The following is a 19,570-nucleotide window of genomic DNA, read 5'->3' on the forward strand; positions in this document are numbered from 1 at the left end:
AGGACAGAAGAGTCAAGCTGAACAAATATGAAATCACAGGTAAAAAAGAAAATTAAAAACTAATGATGAGAACAAAACTATATATAGCCGAGGAGAAAGAATTGTGGTTTAAAATGTTAACACAAAAATCTGAAATTAACATAGATCATCAATAAGTACTAGAAAAATATGAATTTTCAAACAGAGAGGAAATTAACATTATAGAAAGAAAAATGACAGAATAAAAAGAAAACATGAATAAAGTGATTTATTGTTTAAATTGCAATGTGAAGTTTGGTTTACTAAAATGTTCAACAGTATATGTAATTAATGTTTTAAAATAGAAATGGCAACAATGTGTAAAGCTATTTGTTCTGAAACAGAAACAATCTTCACTAAAGACAAGACTCAAGCAGCATTTACCATTTGCTGCTTCTTGCATTTTCAACTGTTGATTTATTTGAAATTCTGAAAAAAAAAACAAAAAACAAAAAAAAGCAGTTAATAAAGGATCTATCTTTTAACATTAAAGAAAAAGTTTGAAAGAAGAGGTGAAAAAGACATTCTGTGATTTTAGCCAATACAAGAAAACTTTCCTTCTCATTCATTCCCTTATGATTTTCTCACTATCACCTATACCCATCATACAACGCAAACACAAAATATACTGTCTCAGAAATGTAACAAAGGAAGCTGCAGAATGGTTAACTCTGATACTTAAAGTGTAAATTCAGCCCAGATTTCTTCAGAGTAATTAGAAATCACTGATCTTACTTTCATAAAGCTACAATAAACCTTACCTTGAGGGTACAACTCAATTTCTGAATGAATTACACCTTGGGACACAAATGGAAGCCACCTAAGAATAAGAAAGAAAGCAGGAAAGCAGGTAGGAATCAGCTTACTCTCCACTGTATTACCATATAAATTTTCTTACTGAATACATATAACAGCAAAGGTCTCTGCCTCTAATATTTTAGTATTTTGCCTGATAGATGTTAAAGTACAAATTATTTGAACCAACAAAGAATTTTATTTGTGCAGACATAAGAGCTGTGTAAGCGTAAAATATACCTGTGTCAGATTAGAGACTCATGTGGCACAACTGTACTTATTTTATAGCTAAACAGAAGACTATGGCGCAGAACATTTTTTTTTAGTACTGTGGATTGAGTGCTAAGTATAATTTGTATTTATCTATTGCACTATTTCTTAAAATCAAAGTTCAGTGTTAAAAACAAAGATGGAATCAAATACTGCTCTTCCTTATTCCTCCTAAAAATTGAGGACAGAGAAGTCTGAGAAAGTACAAATTAAAGGCAAACATTGGTTATGTTTTTTAGTCATGTTACTCTAGGTTACAGATAATTTTAAAACCTTTTCGTTCAGAACATGGATTACCAACTGCTTTAGCTTCCTCCTGCTTGGTAAAAAAATTACCTGATTTTTAACAGGAAAAGAAATAATTCAGTAAGCTTCCAAATGGCTGGTTTTTATTTACTCAGTCCGCTTCCGTAGACTCTCCAGGAATGACCTAAACTATTCAGTCTCCTATGAGCCTGTTGGGAATCCAGCATAAGATGGGCAGGATGACTCCAGAGCAGCTTTTGAAGGTTCCTTACTTTTTGTCTTGAAAACATTAACAGGTCAATTCATATAAGAACTATTCCCTAAGAAATAAATTTGTCTTACCAGACAACTACTTATTTATATCACTTCTGCTAAGACCTGATCACACAGGTATCTTCTGCAATCTTAAATGCTAAGAAGTATTAGTCTGTAACTAATACTGTATAATTGAAAGCCAGTAGGAGCTGTTGAATATTCAGAAACTAATATCAAATTTTTAAGCCAGACAAAATGCTGATGTTTCCTTGTCTAAACAAGAAAAAAATACAGCATTTTTTTCATAGCCTGGATCATAAAATATCCATGTAAAATAAAGCTGTGAAGCTGAAAAGTAATATATTAAAGAGATTTCTGAAGGGCAAAAACTTCCCCCGTCCTTGAATAAAGCACAGTGTTTCAGCTTTACATTTTGGCCAACAAGGAAGCTTCCCCTAACCCCCATCACTGACCTATTTTAATCATTTTTCAGTGGCAGTGTTGCCTTGTAGAAAAATTAGAAACAAACAAACAAAAAAAACCCTATCTCAGTTTCTTCTTGACAGTGCCACTGAGTAATTTTGGTGATCAACATCTGGTGTTAATTATCACAGAATTAATACAGCAAAGTGCCCTGACATGCATCGTTCCTAAGCTGTGTTACCCTGACATGCATCATCCCTAAGCTGTTGTTACCCACTGGAGGACAGCTGTGACAGCTATGACAGAGTTGATTTGTCATGATTGAGGTAGGCAGCTGGCCTGATTTCTCTGTAGAACTTCCATTAGGAAATGTTCCCTGTTTTTTTTAGAAAGGTAGCAACCACAGCTAGCAACAATAGCTGGTCTGCATCCAAATCTACTCCAGAGAAATCCTGTGTTATACTACTATTTAAAAACGTGTCACTCATTAAAGAAAGATCTCAGTTTTAGAGAGATTTATCAAGGTGAGAGAGCATCTTAATTCTTTTTTTTGAGGATGTGACACCAAGGGTTGCAAGTAACAAATTTCTGAAAATCCAGAAAAAATAACTAGACATTTATTCATTATTATTAATTAAATATTATTAATTCTAGTGCCTTGTCAGATGGTTACATTGTTTCTTTACACTTCATTTCACTCGAATGAAGCACATACCCATGAGAGAGACTGAAAAACTGAAAACTCCAAATGTGGGATTACCAGTGTTCTTCCAAACGTGTGAAATGCAGTATTTATCAATTGACTTTCAAGGTGCTCATTTAACAACTTAAATGGAAAAACCACAGAAGAATTCTGACTTTTGGATGTCATATTTGTCTCTCTAGAAATGCTGTTGTTCATAAAGAGAGTGAATGCTACTCCTGGATGGCAAATCTCTTTTCTTTCCCGTTTAGAAATGCAATTAATTTAGAATTTTTTTGTGTGGTTTATTTTTCCTTGCTGAATAGGAAAGTCACGCTGATAGCACTGATCCTTCTATGACAAGGCTGCACAATCCAGTAACATAGCCACAATATAAACATTTAATCTTTGCTGTGGTTCCTACAGCATATTAACTCAAGCAATCTGTTCTGGAACAACACATTTTGTGGATTTTACAAAACTGCAAAGTAATCCAAATTTGTCTTTCCTTGGAAAATTCATATTTAGTATATTGGTTGGCATAATAATGGTAGTGAAACATATTTAAGAATATCGTAAAAATTACCTTTCACAACTGAAAACATATTCCAAGTTGTTCTCAGTTTCTCTGACAATGACTTTATCACAGTACCAATACTGGGATTTGGCACTAGCCTCACAGCGCAACAGCACCTTCTGCAGCTTTGCAAGAGATACAGCTTCCACTTCAAAAGCACTGACCTAGAAGACAGAGACAGCACGCTGCATTTTGCCACCACTAAGTCAATCTGAAAGTTGAAGTCTTTTAAAAGCCTCATTAAGTCTCACAGTGTACAAAGATTCCCATTGCTTTTATGACAGCTGGACTGTATTCAAAGTGTTTGGATCTGAACAGTTAAATGTATTTTTATTATGTATTAGAGCAAATGAGAAAACACCACTAAAATCAGGCTGCAGCAATAATGCCAAATAAATTGTGTTTTGAGCCATCATCCGAAACGCTGCACACAAACCCTCACTATTGTCTCAATACCATACCATTTACAATTATTCTCCCCTAGGTAAGAATGAGTTAAAGCTCTTATCTCCTTTGTTGGTATTTATGTAAAATGTATTTAAAATGCTCTTTTTGGTCTCACCTATTGTATTTACATTTTATTCTGCTGGAAGAAACTGGAGTCTGAAATGCAACTTTCCCCTTGTTATTCATTTAAGCTTGTGCTTACAGTTGGCAAAGATTGTTTTCATAGGAGCATGAAGCTGATCAGGTAAAAGGCCAGGCTGCTAATCTTCCATCACAGTAAAAAGCATATAGATTTCTCTCTCTAAATGTAACAGTCCAGATCACTCTTCTCAGTAAAAGGAAAATGAAGGAAAGCACTACACTGGAAAATTTGTATCTGTAAAATTCTCAGTCCTTAGCAAACAGCAGAATTAAGACTGCCTATGCAACTTTACCTCTCCCTTCTGTATATGTAATATATGACCACAAGCTATTCTTTCTGAAGGGTCCCTGCCTCAAATCGTACACAGGCAGAACTACAGCTTTTCAATATTTCTTTTTATCTTCATTGTCTTTATGACTGTATGCATTATTTACTGCAACCACCCATAGACTTCAGTGAAACAGAACTGATTTCCCCAGTGACTTCACTTTTGTGCTTTTTCCATAGTATCCCAGATTTCCACAAACGCTGAAATCTTTTTTCTGAAAGGCCATCTGCATAATGTTCCATTTGACGTAGATAGTTAAAGCACAGAGATTATTGCCAAAAGTGTCAAAGATGCAGAGTAGTTTGGGGTTAACAGAGGGGTTAATTTGTTGGCATATTTAACATTTCAAAGAGCTTACTAGGTGCAGAACAAAATTCTCTTTGAACGAATCTCAGTTACGGCTAATGTTGCTCAGGAAAGTTAAACAGGTTTGTGCAGCAAAACAGAAGCATACAAAAAGTGGTCACCCAGGGAAACTTAAGTGATTTGTCCGATATCATGTAAAGTGTCTGTGGCAGGGATGAAAACAAATTGTTCAAGTCAGCGCTCAACAGCCTTTGTCATAAAAAGACATATCCCAGGCCCTGCTCTGCTGTTCCGTACAATCCACTGTCTCATTCACCCATTTCTGTTATGAAGTGCACTTTGAGCCACCCCTGCTTAGCCCCTGTATAAATAATATGCTGAATTTACTGTCAGTCCGGCTAGAATAATCCCTCCAGAAAAATCCACTCCAATTCTGAATTTCAGTTTGAATAGAATTTTAAATCTCATACATTAACAATATAATATGTATTTTAAAATAATATAGACACAGCTGAAGTTTCCAAGTGGGTTATTACTATGCTTAGCATTTTAGATACTGCTTTTTATTGTGTAATTGAGTGTTCCACTAACAGCTTGATACTGTTTGTTAGATGTACAAGAGTTAATCCTCAATAGCTCACAAAGGAAGAAACAAGCTTAATGGAAGGTCATAATAAGGCTAGTGGCAGAGCTAGGATTAAATTCAGTAGTTCCTAAAATTCAACCATACACTAATGCAGAAAATCAGGATGATGTATATTTTACTTATGGAGGAGCTAGGAGGTAACTGAAAGAAAAATTATTTTAAATCTGCTCCGTATTAATCACAATACTATATTATTATACAGTAAAAGAAATACATAACAAAGTCCTACTAAGAACTGAATTCATGGAACAATTTATGTGAACTTTTTTGGATCCAGCTGTAACTCATCATAGCTTGACAGAATATGTTTTAAATTCATAGGCAGCTCCTCTCATCATCCTAGGGTGATTCTCCAAATCATTTTTCCTCCCCTTTTCCTGCCTGTGTTTTAACTTTTCTAGTCATTCCTGATCAGCAGAAAATTATTTTCCTTAGTTCTTAGAACTTATTTTGCTAAACCTCTATGATTCTTTTTTATTAGGAACCTGTTCAGACCCATATAGGTTACTTCAATATGTTTATACATCTAAGCAAATTGGTTTTCAGACTTACCATTCCTCTCTGAAGTGTCACTCGCATACCAGTTTTATGCAGAAGTCTTAGACCGGAATCTCCTCTCTTTCCATAGATACACAGATAAACAGCAGAATCTGTATCAGCTTGCTCCAAGTCACCAGTGTACACATAAACATGGTATAAAACGACTTCCGAAAATATCCAAAAGAAGAAAATACAAGTTAGGTATAACCACAATTCATTTTACTCACTACTATAGCTTAATGGGAACACCACCGACAAGTTTGATTTGCAATTAATTTTTGGAATATATTCTCCAGAAATCAGTGTAACTATCTGTTTTTAAGATTGCTGAGACCACATTTAGGAATGTACAGGAAATTGAATATAATTCAGATTATATTAAAACTGAAAACCAGGTAATGGATAAGTATGTAACTGTGCAACTGAAGTACATACATACTTGGATAGATAGGTTTTCCAGCTTCCACTACTGGAAGTTCACAGAGAAATTCTCTGTCATCACGATTCTTTGACAACCATGTGTTTGCTGGGAAATTCAGCATTTTCTTGTTCTTTAGATGTTGCATTGTCACCTAGAGAAGAAGCAATTCCAGCTATGAATCAGTTCACTCTTTCCAGTGCTTTGTTTCTCAACAGAAAAACATATTTTTGTATATATTTTCTTCTATCTCAGAAAATAATAACATGATCAGAAAATATTACATACATAACTGCGGTATGAAAACATTTTTTCTTTGGCCACTACTCTGCAGCCGGGCTTGTTACTAGAGAAGATCTTTACTCACACCTGTGGTATTGCAGGTGAAACTGCCACACTCTATTCTTTGAATATGCCCTGGACTTTACTCATTCTTGGAACAAACAAATCTGTAATTGAAATTTGATTTTTTTGCCATAAGAAATGTCACTAATTCTGATTTCTATCAGTGAACCACTTCTATGCAGTATTGTAAACTGAAAATTTTCTAACAGGTGAGGTTAGGAGAGACTAAGCTTTTGGAAGATGTGGAAAGATTGACACATTTCTTATATTAAAATGAAAACAGGATGAAACTCATCATCTACATCCTTCTGAACTTTGGCAAGAAAAGGTTATGTTGAAATATTAAATCAATTTCTATTATATTTGGCTCTTCTACAGCAGAACAAAAGCCAACCTGGGTACCAACACCCTCCATATATTCCTCTGAAAGTAGTTAGAATTCAAATTCTTGAGTTACTTGCCACTGTACATTCCGATAGCTTATTTCCTATAACTAAAACAGTCTTTCCCCTCTTTCATGGGAGCATTTCTTGTTGGTCTTGAACTACAACAATGTTTACTTCGTACAGTTCTTTCCATAGGCCTTCACTAACAAAAGGAAATAAGTGCCAAAAAATTGGCTTTCAGCAGTTGTGTTTTGCATATAGCAAGTGTAAGCCTTGCAAACAAAATTATGAAAACAAGCATTCACATTCAAATTCTAACACTTAGAAAATCAGGACAATATATGCCTTTATCTCACTTTTCCAATAAAGTATTATTTTAAGTAGAATAAACATTTCTTTTAACGCCAAAGCATGTATTTATTCTAACATGAAATACTTCTCAGTAGTGACTCTTAATCTGTAATGTTTATTGGCAGAGCTCCCCCTGCTGATTCGCAACAATCACAAATATTAACTGCTTTGCGGGAAAAACACAGCTTTCAACTGGATTTCTTTCTTTCTGTGAAAAGAAATATTTGAAATCCCAGGGTTACCCTATGAAATTTGGACCAAATTGTTAAAGAAATATTTTGTAACCACCAGGATGGAAAGTAGGATTCCTGCACATTCGGTTTTGGTACAGTCACAGTTAAGGCCTTTGGGGTAATGTAAAAATCTGTTACTACTGTGTAATTCTGCTTGTCTAAATCAGGCTTTTGAAGACAAATTCAAAGCCAAAGGATAAACACGTGTCTTTTACAGACTTAAAATAAGAAAAAGAAGACAGATATTTATCTGCAATTCTGAAATAAATCTTACACGGGGGTCAGTGTTAGCAAGAATTTAGTATAAATTTAATCTGGTGAACTTCCCTAGATATCACAAGAAAACATACAGTTAAAACAGAAGCAGAGAAGAAGAATTAATTCAACAAACTGAAAAAAACCAGCAGTTTCTTTTTCCCTGAAAATGGTTGCAATTGTGAGCTATGTTTGGGGCCAGTTAGGACTACTCTACTCCTAAGCAAACTTTGTTAATTCTTCACATGTAGTTGTCATGGAATAACTGTTGCTTCACCATTTTCAATTTTTCAGAGCTTGAATTTATAGCTAGAATCTCCCTAACACACAATGCAGAGTACAGGTGAGCTTTCAGAAAGCAAAACTTCGTAGAATACATCAGTACACTAAAACTGGTATCTGCAAACTACATTAATTCAGAATAATTGCAAAATAAACCTATATATTTCCAGCTCTTAGGAGATGGACTGTATCAGTGCTTTTGTCATCTCTAAAGCAACCTAAGAACACAAAGCAATAAGAACATATTGCAGTCAACATTTTCTAATTCATTAAACCATGGCTTCATGAAAAGATAGGTTTTCAGTTCATACAAAAATTAATAAAACAGGAAAAAATCACCATAAAAAATCTCACCCTTTCTAAGTTCCACTCTGATTGTCCATTCAGTAATCCATCAAGTTCAATTCTTATCTTGTAGATATTCCCAATGCTTTTTATTTTAACCTGAATAAAACCAGAACAATACAACATAAAAAATATAGAAAAAAAATAATAACTTACACTTTAAACTTGTGTGGTAGAGGCTGCATGCTCATTAATCTTTGCAACTGGTTCTAGATTTCTCTGAACCTTGTAGCATCTGAGTGCACAGGAACAGGACACAATATTTGATTGGCAGACTTTGGATTATGGGATCCAGAAAAGAGACTGATTCTATTTTGTCTAAGCAGATTTCTGTCTGAACACCACTTTATAGCCAAGTGAAATTACAATGCTTGCCAGGGAAATGATTTGGCAGAAGAGAAAACTCTTCGAAGTCTGAAGAGTAAAAAGAGCTGGTGAGAGCCATTGATGAGAGCAATGAGAAATACAAAATTAAATCCACTGGTTGCAATTCTTTCATAATGCAGCACAGCAATATGACCATAAACCCTAGTATGTCAAAACCAAGGTTATAAAACTTTTGGAGATCTTAAAGAATAAGCTTTCAAAAGCTGGCAGGACATCTGCAAAACCCTGGAAATCAGTGATACTATCTTTGCTTTCTGAATATGATTTGCATTCATTAGCACTTTGCACTTTCAAGCATTATATGTGCTCCTACTTATGAAATCTACTCCATGCAACCCTATCCTATCCCACTTATGTGGGGTTTTATTTGAAGTTTAACCATTATTTAAAGTGAGCATAAATAACTTCACATCGTTTGTAAGGTACTGGTAGGAAAGGAAAAGTAATTGTGTTATAATGTTATTTCTCAAATAATTCTATTAATAAAAGGTTGGCAATAGCTTGTTCCTCTCTATAATTTACATTCAAAAAAGCTATTTACATTGTACTAAAATTATTTTCTTCTCATTCTTTTGGAAACACGTACTAGTATATTACCCATTCATTCTTTACCTTCACTAACAAAAAGCCCTCTTCTCTTTCCAGAGGTCAGAATTACCTCAGTTCTCATACCAGCTTTTAGCTGACTCTTTGTGCTTTTGCATAATAAATCTTTATGTTGAAGTCACAGCATTACCAAGCTTTAGTCAAAGATTTCTGGAAGCAAATAACTTTTATCTTTGATTTCCCTAACATTGAAATGCACTTAGTAAATTGTAATTGTTGTTTAAGAAAGAATCTATGGAATCCAAACCTGTGTTTGTATTGATATAGTTGCTACGTCAACCTGAATTTCATTAACAAAATAAGTGCTAACTCCAGGTTTGCAATGCTGATGTGACAATATGGTTCTTGTCTTTTCCATCAGCTTAAGAATATAGCTTTGTTCTGTGGAGTCAGAGTCTGATGTCCTTGTTAGGCTTCATAATATTTCTGTCTATAAGTAGCCTTGTTAGAGGTAACCTGGAGACTTTGGGTTTAAAGCAACAGTAAAGTAAGGGCGTATATACAGCTTGACTGAAAAAACAGTGATTGTAATTTCCTGCTTTTCACAAACTAACCCATTTCTCAAGTAATATGAGATACTGTCTTCTCATTCACCGACCTGGTGCTCACTGAATATACAGTCATGTTGTCTGTTTATTCTAATGAATCCCTCTTTAGCCTTTTGGTTAAAAAAAAATAAAAGTTACATGATCATTTCATGTATCAATACAAAACATAAACATATTGGACATTGTCAGAATGCAAAGAGTGACTTCTGTCTAAAACAAGCAGAGATCTCACAGAAGAAACCCTCTGACAGCCTTGATTTTTCTCATGCACAGTCTTAGAAAGGATTAAGCAGGCAATGACTACTCACATGGGTAAGGTAAAAGAGGGAAGGCCACATATGAATGGTTTTCATCTCTCAAGATAGTTCCACTCAAATTCTTCATAGTTGGGCATACTACTGATAAAGTGAAAGGCTGAAGAAAATAGTTTCCAAAATGCCTGATTATTATAGGCTTTCAGAAGCTGTTTTCTTCCCAGAAATCCTGGCCAGAGCTAAGATTGATTACTTTAAAAAATAAAATTTGGTATCTTCTGCTCTAGAACATACCAGCGAACACTTATCAAGCTCAAAGATGCAAATGTTAAAAAGAAGATGCAATTCTTTTAAGTCTTACATTTCTATCCTCATTTCAAGACTTATCCTGCTAAACAAGTACAGGATAAAGTTTAAAAGGAAAAAAAAGAAGGGCTCTTACTCATAGGCTTTTTCTTTGTGGATTTATCTAGTGCAGGCTAGAGTAAAAAGCACTTTGGTGATATTTGCTGTTTCATGCCTGAAAGCAATAGTGTCAGTATGATGTAAAGAATCATAGTAGTAGCCCCAGGTGCTCAGAGAAATATTCTGCTCTCTCACAAGATCAATATCCACAGCACACAGCCATAATGGGCAATATCTATTTTAGAGAAAAGAAATTGGTCCATCTCTTAAGAATGTATGGACTAACACTGCAAACATGCCATTACCCAATATTGCTTACAAATTATTCACTAATTAGCAGAACAGGATTCCCAAAGATCATAATGTATAGCCTACATGCTTAGAAAATGAACACTACAGTTGGTTATCTTCCTGCCTATACCAATTCATAGAGAGTGTTATTATTAATATTATTGACAATAATAATCTTGGTTTGTGCTATGGCTAAGTATTAGAAGAGTTAATGAGCTCAGAAATAAAATTTGTGCATAACGTGAAAAATATAACTTTTGCTTCAGTTAGCTGAAGACAACGAGTCACAGGCATCTCAACAGAAAGATTTCAGCGAACCAGAAATTTTATCCCCTTTGGTAATTTTCTTTTGGTCTACCTAGACAAAATTTCCTTATTACAATAGAAGTGGGGTTACTTTTAAATAATAGCAGAACTCGGTGTTGTCATGATGTGTTAACATGTAGATCTGATTGAGCTCTTAGTAATTCCATAGGTAAAGCTTCTGGCATTTCAGCTATTTATAATATGGCACCCATAAAGAAGGTTTTCTTCCTTAATAGAACAAATCCCACAATATACATTTTCTAGTATGCTTTGAAAAGTGTATGCATGAAGATTTCATTCCTAAAGATCCCTAAATGATAAACAAATCTTACATCAGACATGTTTTTTTTAGGAGTGGTTTCAAATCACTTACCTTACAGAAATCAATTTACTCCTGCAGTTGTCCCATTTGGGCTACTATATAAGGGAGAAGGGGTTAAAAGAAAGAGTATTTCCTCTGTTGCTGATTATATGCACCAAGCTGATTTAATGCAGAAATCATACAGATTAGGTAGAGATTTATGTTATGCAGTAAACATAGGAGAAAAACATTTTTTCTTTTCACATGACAAAATAATCTTTGGAAAGGTATACATTAAAATAACGTTCTTAGCCTTCATTAGCTACCTGAAATTCATCTTCCTGCCTGGGAAGAAACAGCTGCTTTCTGTTGTCCTTGCCAAGAGTTATTGGTCCAGCTACTCCCCTGTCTCCATATATCCAGAGAGCGACATTTGCTTCAGTTCCTGCACTTCCTGTCAGCACTGACACTTTCCATTCATCATGTGAAGGAAGGGGACACTCACCACCTTGGGGATTTCTCATTTCCTCTGTGAAATACAGAACATTACTGGGAGACAAAAATTGACATGAAACTGCCAGTCGCTGTTGTAACTTCAGCACATAAGGAAATAACAGAGGGGATTGCATTTTTTCATGGCAAGCGAGATAGTCTGAAAAGATTGATTTATGTTTCTTGTCTAGACAAAAACGTACTGATTAGTTGAGCCACAAGAATCAACTGGAAAAGAAGTATCTCTCATGTGCGCCATCATCCTATTACTCTTTACTATGTATTCTGGTGTAGAGCAAGGATACTATGATGCAGAACTACAGCCATTAAATCCATGTTTCTGGTTGTTTAGACTTACATTTAGAAATGAGCAGAATTGTTTGTAAATACTGCCCTAATGACTTGTGTTGGGACATGATGAGCAGAATCACATGTCTGAGAACAGACAAAATTTTCATTTTAAATGAAAAAAAATATTCAGGAAATTAACCTTCTTCAAGTTTAATATTAATTAAATACTGTAAAATACTCAAAAAAGAGCACAATATATCCTTGCCCAGCCATACTTATGCATACAGTGCCAGCATTTGGGCTAAGGCAGGTTCTGCATGAATGAGACAAGAGCAGCACAGTACCACTTTATGACTAAACCTCACAGCTTTACTGGCTGACAAATGCCATGCTGGAAAATGTGTATTTCACTTTAGAATAGCACACAGTGGTCTTCCATCTACCCTTAAGACAAAAATATATATGTACACAAAGATGTCAAATGGCACCGCACATGGGATATGAAAAAAGAAATTCCCTTGGGATAAAGGAATTTAGTTTTGAGTATTCTAATCAAAGTGGAGTTTACAAACATCAGGTGTCTGGAATACTACTTTTCAATAATGGGACCGCTGACCATGAAGTCCTCTCCAAAAGAGGGAGTCCTTGACCCCAAGAATTTATAATCTGTTCTGGCACAAGAGGCATATATAAACCCTGAATTCAAAAAGATGAACCAGCACAGTCTATATACTGCATCTTGTAGGGGTTTACAAACTGCTTTTCATGAGGCCTTTTCATGTGACAGCAAAGAGACTTTTTAATATGTTAACCATAATGAATATAATCTGCATTGCAGATTAATTGTCTTTTGTAAACCCCAGCTCATTCTTCATCCATTAATTAACTTTCTATGAACCAAGCTTTTGGAGGCCAGAGGCTCCAAACACGTAATGGAATTCACTTACAATTTTGCAGAACTCATAAATAGCCACTGATATGAATCTGTTGAAGAATTCCCATTGCAATACTATGTATGTTCCTGCTGCATACATACCTTGCTATTAGAGCCTTTTGCTTTTTTATTTACTTGATTAAAATACTGTACTGGGTTTCTCGGGGATGGAGTTTTTCCCTTCACTTATTCAACTGCCTTTACCTCAAAGGAAAAAAAAAAAAAAAAGGAAAAAAAAGAAAAGAAACAAAACAAACAAACACAAAAAAACCTCCCCCCCAACCTAAAAAAAAAAAAAAATCAAACCAAACAAAAAACAACTGATGCAAATGCAATCGCTCACCACCAGCAGAATGATGCCCAGCTAGTCCCTGAGGAACAACTGCTCTGGAAAAACTCTTCTCTGGTTTTATTTCTGAGCATGGCAATATTTAGCATGGAGTATGTCTTTGGTCAGTTGGGATCAGCTGTCCCAGCTGCTTCCCATCCCACTCTCTTGCCATGCCCCACACCCCCCCGGACCCCTACATACTTGCTGGGAGTGAAGAGTGAGACGGATTCAGTGCTGTGCAAGCACTGCTCAGCTACAGCTAAAACATTGGTGTGTTATCAATGCTGCTCTGGTCACCAGGCTAGAACACAGTACCAGAGAGATTGCTATGAAGAAAATTAAGTCCAGCCAAGCTCAGTACATACTAAAAAAAATTAATGCAATACCTGTGTCAAAAATCTGCAAAATTTATCTGACTGTGCTTTGTTATTACCATTAAAATAGAAGTTTGAAGGCAAAGTGAAAAACAGTTTTGAATCCTTGAGACCTGCTTCTTAATAAATTTTTCTGAGGAACAAATTCTGCATCCTGCTGAAACATCACTGAAGCAAATTGGGTAAGTGAAGAAGGATCATGTAATTATAGAATCGTTTAGGTTGAAAAAGACCTTTAAGATCATTGAATCTAACCATTAACCCAGCACTGCCAAGTCCACCACTAAACTATGTCCCTAAGCGCCACATCTGCACATCTTTTAAATACCTCCAGGGATGGTGACTCAGCTGCTTCTCTGGGCAGCCTGTCCCAATGCTTGATAACCCTTTTGGTATTAACTTTCAAGTTGCCTTACTTAACTGCTTTTAACTACAGCAGCATATAAAACGGCCAATTCAATACTGAGACATGGTCCTGATCTTCCCTTTAAATTTCCTCAAATGTCACTTTCATAATAGTAAATAAATGCTTTTTTTCTTAAAAGTTGCACTCAAAAGGAATTACATAGTTACTTGGATTATCAGGTTGTTTTCTAGGTTAAATCAACATGGTTACTAAAGCACTGAACCTGAATTATGATGCGCTAGCATTGAACTCTTAACCTATGAGAAATAATTGCACAAAGAATTGTAAAGGAACTAGGAACCAGTACAAAGTTCTATAATAAATAAAAACTAACTTCTGGAATCAGAGGAAATTTCAGCCCTAGTAAAGAGTCTAAAATTTGGTTAATCAGTTTTTAATTCAGAACTGTGGCAGTATGACTTTTACAGCAGTGCTTCTAACAGTACTAGCACGATTTCAGGATGGTCAGAGTAATTTAGAAATAGGTCATAGTCATGTGTCATCATAGTGTCAGATAATCACTGATTTTATTGTATTCTTCATCATGACCAAAAACAAGTTATTCTGAAAGAAAAACAAAATCCATACAAGAAAAAGAAAATCCATACACCAAAAACAAAGCAAAAGGCAAATATCTTATGTTTACCTGAATGAAAACTTAACTACACTTGTCTTTCAGTGACTGAAATAACAGATCTACATAGCAAAGTAGTTGCTTTGGTATAATACATATTTTTGAGAACTTGGCTATATAACTTTCTGTAACTGCAGTTACCTAGCTCCTTAGCTGCAACTCTGAAAGCTTGAGCTCCTTCCAGCTATCTAGAGCACATCTTTCATCACAGCAGAGAAATGAAAATTTTCAGAAAATGCACAGGTATTCAATAAGCACAAGGAATGCCAGGCTGCTCCGTACGCTTAGCAAAAGAATTCCGTACTTGGGCTATTGCTACCCAAAGCAGCTAGTGCAACCTCAAACTACTACCTATTGAAAAGAATTATAATGCACAAACAATTCACAGGCTTGGAGTGCTTTTTGCCTCATAATTTACTGGCTCTTCTTACAAATGGAAATCAGTGACATTGATTTGCTACAGGCTAAAAATATTCCAGTCTGAAAAGAGGATTTGATGGTTACCCTGCATTAGTCATGGGAGTTTACACACTTCATGACACCATGCTGTAAATCTATTGTGACAAAAATTCATTCTGATAGGCCTGCATGAGAATGATGAAGTCACAATCCTTCACACAGTTTCATAAAAATAACTTTATTTTTTTATTTACTTATCCTAAATCTAAAGAAAAAAGAATTATCTTGTCTCAGCACATCATATGAATGAATGACACTTTTGAAATGATCCATCAAAGAAATTAATCTCCAGAGCAGAAGCTTGGACAATAAAGTTGATGAATTTTTATTACACCTTCTTGTATCATCATTTCCAATATAAACAAAATGGAAATGAGATCAGATTTCATTTGTATCCTATTTTCTCTTGTAATTAAAAGATATTAAAAAACTAATTCCAGACATACAGGAAAGGAACATAGAGGGTGTAGAAACCATTTATCAGAAATACAATTTGTTAATACCAAACAACAAAGATGTTCTCAATGTCACAGACAGTGTTTGTGTCATGGAAGCTAATGACACCTCTCCCCTTGTTTTCACTAGTACACAGAGGGATGTTTTCACCACTGAAATTTAAAAGTGATTTGAGAAACACAAGGAACAAGCAAGGAGGAAATCCCCAGTACCAAGTCATTTGGGAAATTCCACAAGATTCTTGCATGCTCGCTAGCTGACACATAATACAGCACAAGTCTGTATTTCCAGCAGGGCTGATGACTTTGGCTTGGTTTTGCAACTGGTAACAGAAGAGTAAAAGGGGTTAAAAAAAAACTACAGTTTTTGGCTTGAGGCTTTTAGTGTCTTTTGCTTCACCTCCTTCATCCCTAGACTTTGTGGTCTTCTAGCTACATACATATAATTTCCCTTCTGTTTTGGGCAGCACATTTGATCAGTCTTGAGTCTATGATGTGGTGCCTTGCATGCATTTTAGCTGACTTGTCTCTGACACTCACTCTAACGACTCCATCCTGTGAGCTGTTAAGTAGAAGCTGAGACCTGCCATCATCCTTGTACAGTGAAAGAAGTTTCTTGAGAAACAAAGAACTCACACTGCAACAGGAGAAGCCTTAACTCCCGTAGCAAGTTTTCAGTTTAATTAATCCTAAATCAATTATTATTTATGAAAAGAACAACCAAAACACAGCTACTGGTTAGCAGACTGGTCAGCCTAAAGGTTAATCTGTCCTGAGTTTGAATGCTAAGTGTACTGCTGGATTGTATACTCAATATAGATATCACCCTTTTTTGAATGTTAACTGGGAGTAAAAAAGCAAATGAATAATGTATATCAGTTTAAAAATTAAGGCTCACCTCTACATGTCAAAATGCAGTTACCTCTAAAGTATTCTAAATGAAAATATCTTACTAAAAATGAGCATTTTCTTTGAAGGGCAGAGTAACTTTGATATTTCTGTTCATTTTGTATAAGCAGAGTCCATATTTATGAATGTCAGAAATACTTATTACAAAGTGCTATAGACTCTGTGTAACCAATTTCACAGCAGATATTGCTTCTATAAAAAGATCCTTTGTATCCAACACAAAAAACATCCAGCTTCCTTGAAAACAGGTTTGATGGCTTGTGCATCATTGCCATGGGTTTCAATTACAGCATATCTCACCAGCTGTGGGCAACCCACACTACTTGGGGAAGGCTTTGTGACACAATGATACAACATGAAGTCTGATAGATTAGAAATGGAAAGTGGGTGTTTTGAGCTAAGAATGGAAACAATGTTGCCAGAAACAATTAACAGTAGTTAATAATAATCCACACCTACGCTTTAAATTTAACCAGGATGCTTTAGTTCAACTGAATGTATTTAAAATCCTTCATGACACTTCACATTATGCCATTGAACAAGTATGCCATATTTGATGTTTTGCCCACATTGTCAGACTTTTCATGCGCACTTTGAAATAGCATTCTGAGGATCAAGCCCAAAACCAAATCAGCAACCCACCTGAATTTTTTGCTACATGAATGCCTTTGGGACTATCTCTAGCTGACTAAGCATGTCTCCCATAGTGGAAGCTCTAATATAATCTTGGTTTTAAAGCTTACTCAGGGTAACATATTTTTCCACGATGTGAATGTGCCTCAACGTGCTTTGCGGAGCTTAGTAGTTTCCATTTATCCCATCTGTTTTTCATGGCAATGAAACACAATTCAGGCCATGTAGACAGGGTCCTTGGGTAGATTTAAATAAGAGAGAGGCAGGAAGCATACATGATCATCCTTACTCCTTAAGACATGTATCATTCCCTGTTTTAGTTAGTTCCTTAGCCACCCCTTCTTTGGTTATTAGGATGCAGAGTATTCCTGTAAAGTTTTTGAGTGGGGGAAATCATTGCCTTACACCATTTATGCAACTTCTGTAGCTAAAGGAAAAAGTGGTGGTTTATTCTAGCTAAACATATCCAGTAGACTATCATTCCAGAAGCACGACCACGACATTGTTTATCTATTCCTACCTGCCAAAACATAGGCATAAAGCTAGCATGCCAAAACATTACTCTCCCCTGGTGAATCATAAAGCAGAAAACATAACTGTAAGAGAGATCATATATGAGAAATATTCTATTACTTTCAGTGAGCTTTGGATTGGGCTCTGTATCATATCAACCTCTTAATTTAACAGATGGCTAGTTAATTTAGGGGGAAAAAAAGTGAAGTTATTCAACATTTACATACTGATTGTTGCCTTCTCAATAAACCACATTTACAATGCCCTTTTACAAAAAGACTGGTAATGCAGTTTATGTTGCATGTATGCATGTATAGTCTAGAGAAGCTCTTCATTGTCCTTCCTGCAAACGTGCATGGAGGGCAGACATAACACAGTGCTGTATCACAACTAGTTTATAAACTGCTGCTTACTTGAGGGTGGGAAAGTTGAAGGGCTTTGAGATACTGGCTTCTGGGCTTTTGCTGGTTGGAGCTGAGATTCTCCAATGTCTTTCCTCTCTTGACTGGCTGCTGCAGATGTTCCCATAGGCTCTTCCCGGCCAACTGAAACAATGAAATGTAAATTCTGTCACTAGCTACAAATCATTTGCTTTTTCTTGCTTGGAAGCTTCCCATATGTTCAGTGACAAAAGCTAATAACAAGTCTCACAATTGATCCACACAGTGGACACCAAAATCTTTTTCTCTATGTATATATATCTATGTATATATGTATGTATAACTTTTATTGTTATCAGCATGCCACAAAAAGTGGAAAAAAATCTGGCAGACCAACAAAACTCCATCTACTGCTTTGAAAATATAGCGTAACAATTTAATGTTAATGCATGAATAAAATAACTTGTTGAAACGTAGCTTTCCCCAAAATAAGCCTCTCTACCCCCCCAATGGTTCCTTTCTTAAGAGTGGGAATGCTGAAATAAAAACTGCTAGGGATCATTTCTGATAATGTGAGGTGACAAACAGACAATCTTGTTTGCTTTCATAGAAAACATTAGCTCTTATCTTCCTTTTACTGAGTAACAAGGATTCAGGAAGGAACTGAAAGCTGTAACAAAACAATATTTATCTTTATTTTAATTGCTCAGTAAACCCTGCTTTTTTGAGAATTTCCATTGAAAATACTACTTTTCCAAAAAGTACCAAAGGAAAACAGTTTCGCCATTTCTACAAGGACACAGTAACCAAAATATTCTTGTCACCTTGTAGGAAGTAGGGACTGAATGGTAGGGATGCCATTACAGTGACTTTCATAATGCTTCTGTATATCTCAGTCACAATATACATAGAACAACTAATACTAAGACGAGTTGTGTGTTTTGGCACTTTCTCTTTGATGGTCAAAGCACCCAGGATGAGCTTGTTCTGCTTGTGTCTGGCAAAAATCTGACCAAATTCTCAATTTCAAACTGATGTCCAGTTTAGCATTTTTAAGAGATGTTTCATTTCTTGATCTTCATAACTGTGTCCAACAGATAAGAACACAAGTTACTGTAATTTCATTGTTTTCTGCAGTTATAATCCAAGTCAGCTGGCTATGTTTGGTAACCAATTGCTCACCACATTAAAAACCTCATTCTCCTGAAGAGACAAGCAGACAGTTTGCTGACCACGATCCAGAGTGTGCTGAGAGCCAAATTCTGACTCCTGGCTAGTTGACTAGAACAGGTCATCTCCCTAATAAGGAAGCTTTTTAACTGCAATAGCTCTCAAATTGGACTATGGGACAGAAGCATCACATAATGAATC

General features: G+C 35.6%; 1 protein-coding gene across 1 annotated transcript in view; it reads right to left on the reverse strand.

Moving 5' to 3' along the window:
* The window catches only part of LOC308060261 (lipoxygenase homology domain-containing protein 1-like), a gene marked incomplete at its 5' end in the record, with an annotated part of 211,124 nt that overhangs the window by 150,615 nt on the left and 40,939 nt on the right, over positions 1-19,570 (reverse strand). Inside the window, 8 exons of the mRNA XM_080378728.1 lie at positions 403-447; positions 780-838; positions 3,276-3,430; positions 5,688-5,839; positions 6,115-6,247; positions 8,300-8,389; positions 11,715-11,917; positions 18,233-18,364. Coding sequence (XP_080234854.1) covers positions 403-447; positions 780-838; positions 3,276-3,430; positions 5,688-5,839; positions 6,115-6,247; positions 8,300-8,389; positions 11,715-11,917; positions 18,233-18,364 — 969 coding nt within the window. The remainder of the gene's footprint in view (positions 1-402; positions 448-779; positions 839-3,275; positions 3,431-5,687; positions 5,840-6,114; positions 6,248-8,299; positions 8,390-11,714; positions 11,918-18,232; positions 18,365-19,570) is intronic.

This window comes from Falco punctatus (genome assembly GCF_963210335.1).
Source record: "Falco punctatus genome assembly, chromosome: 3".
In the NCBI taxonomy this organism is placed as follows: Eukaryota; Metazoa; Chordata; class Aves; order Falconiformes; family Falconidae; genus Falco; species Falco punctatus.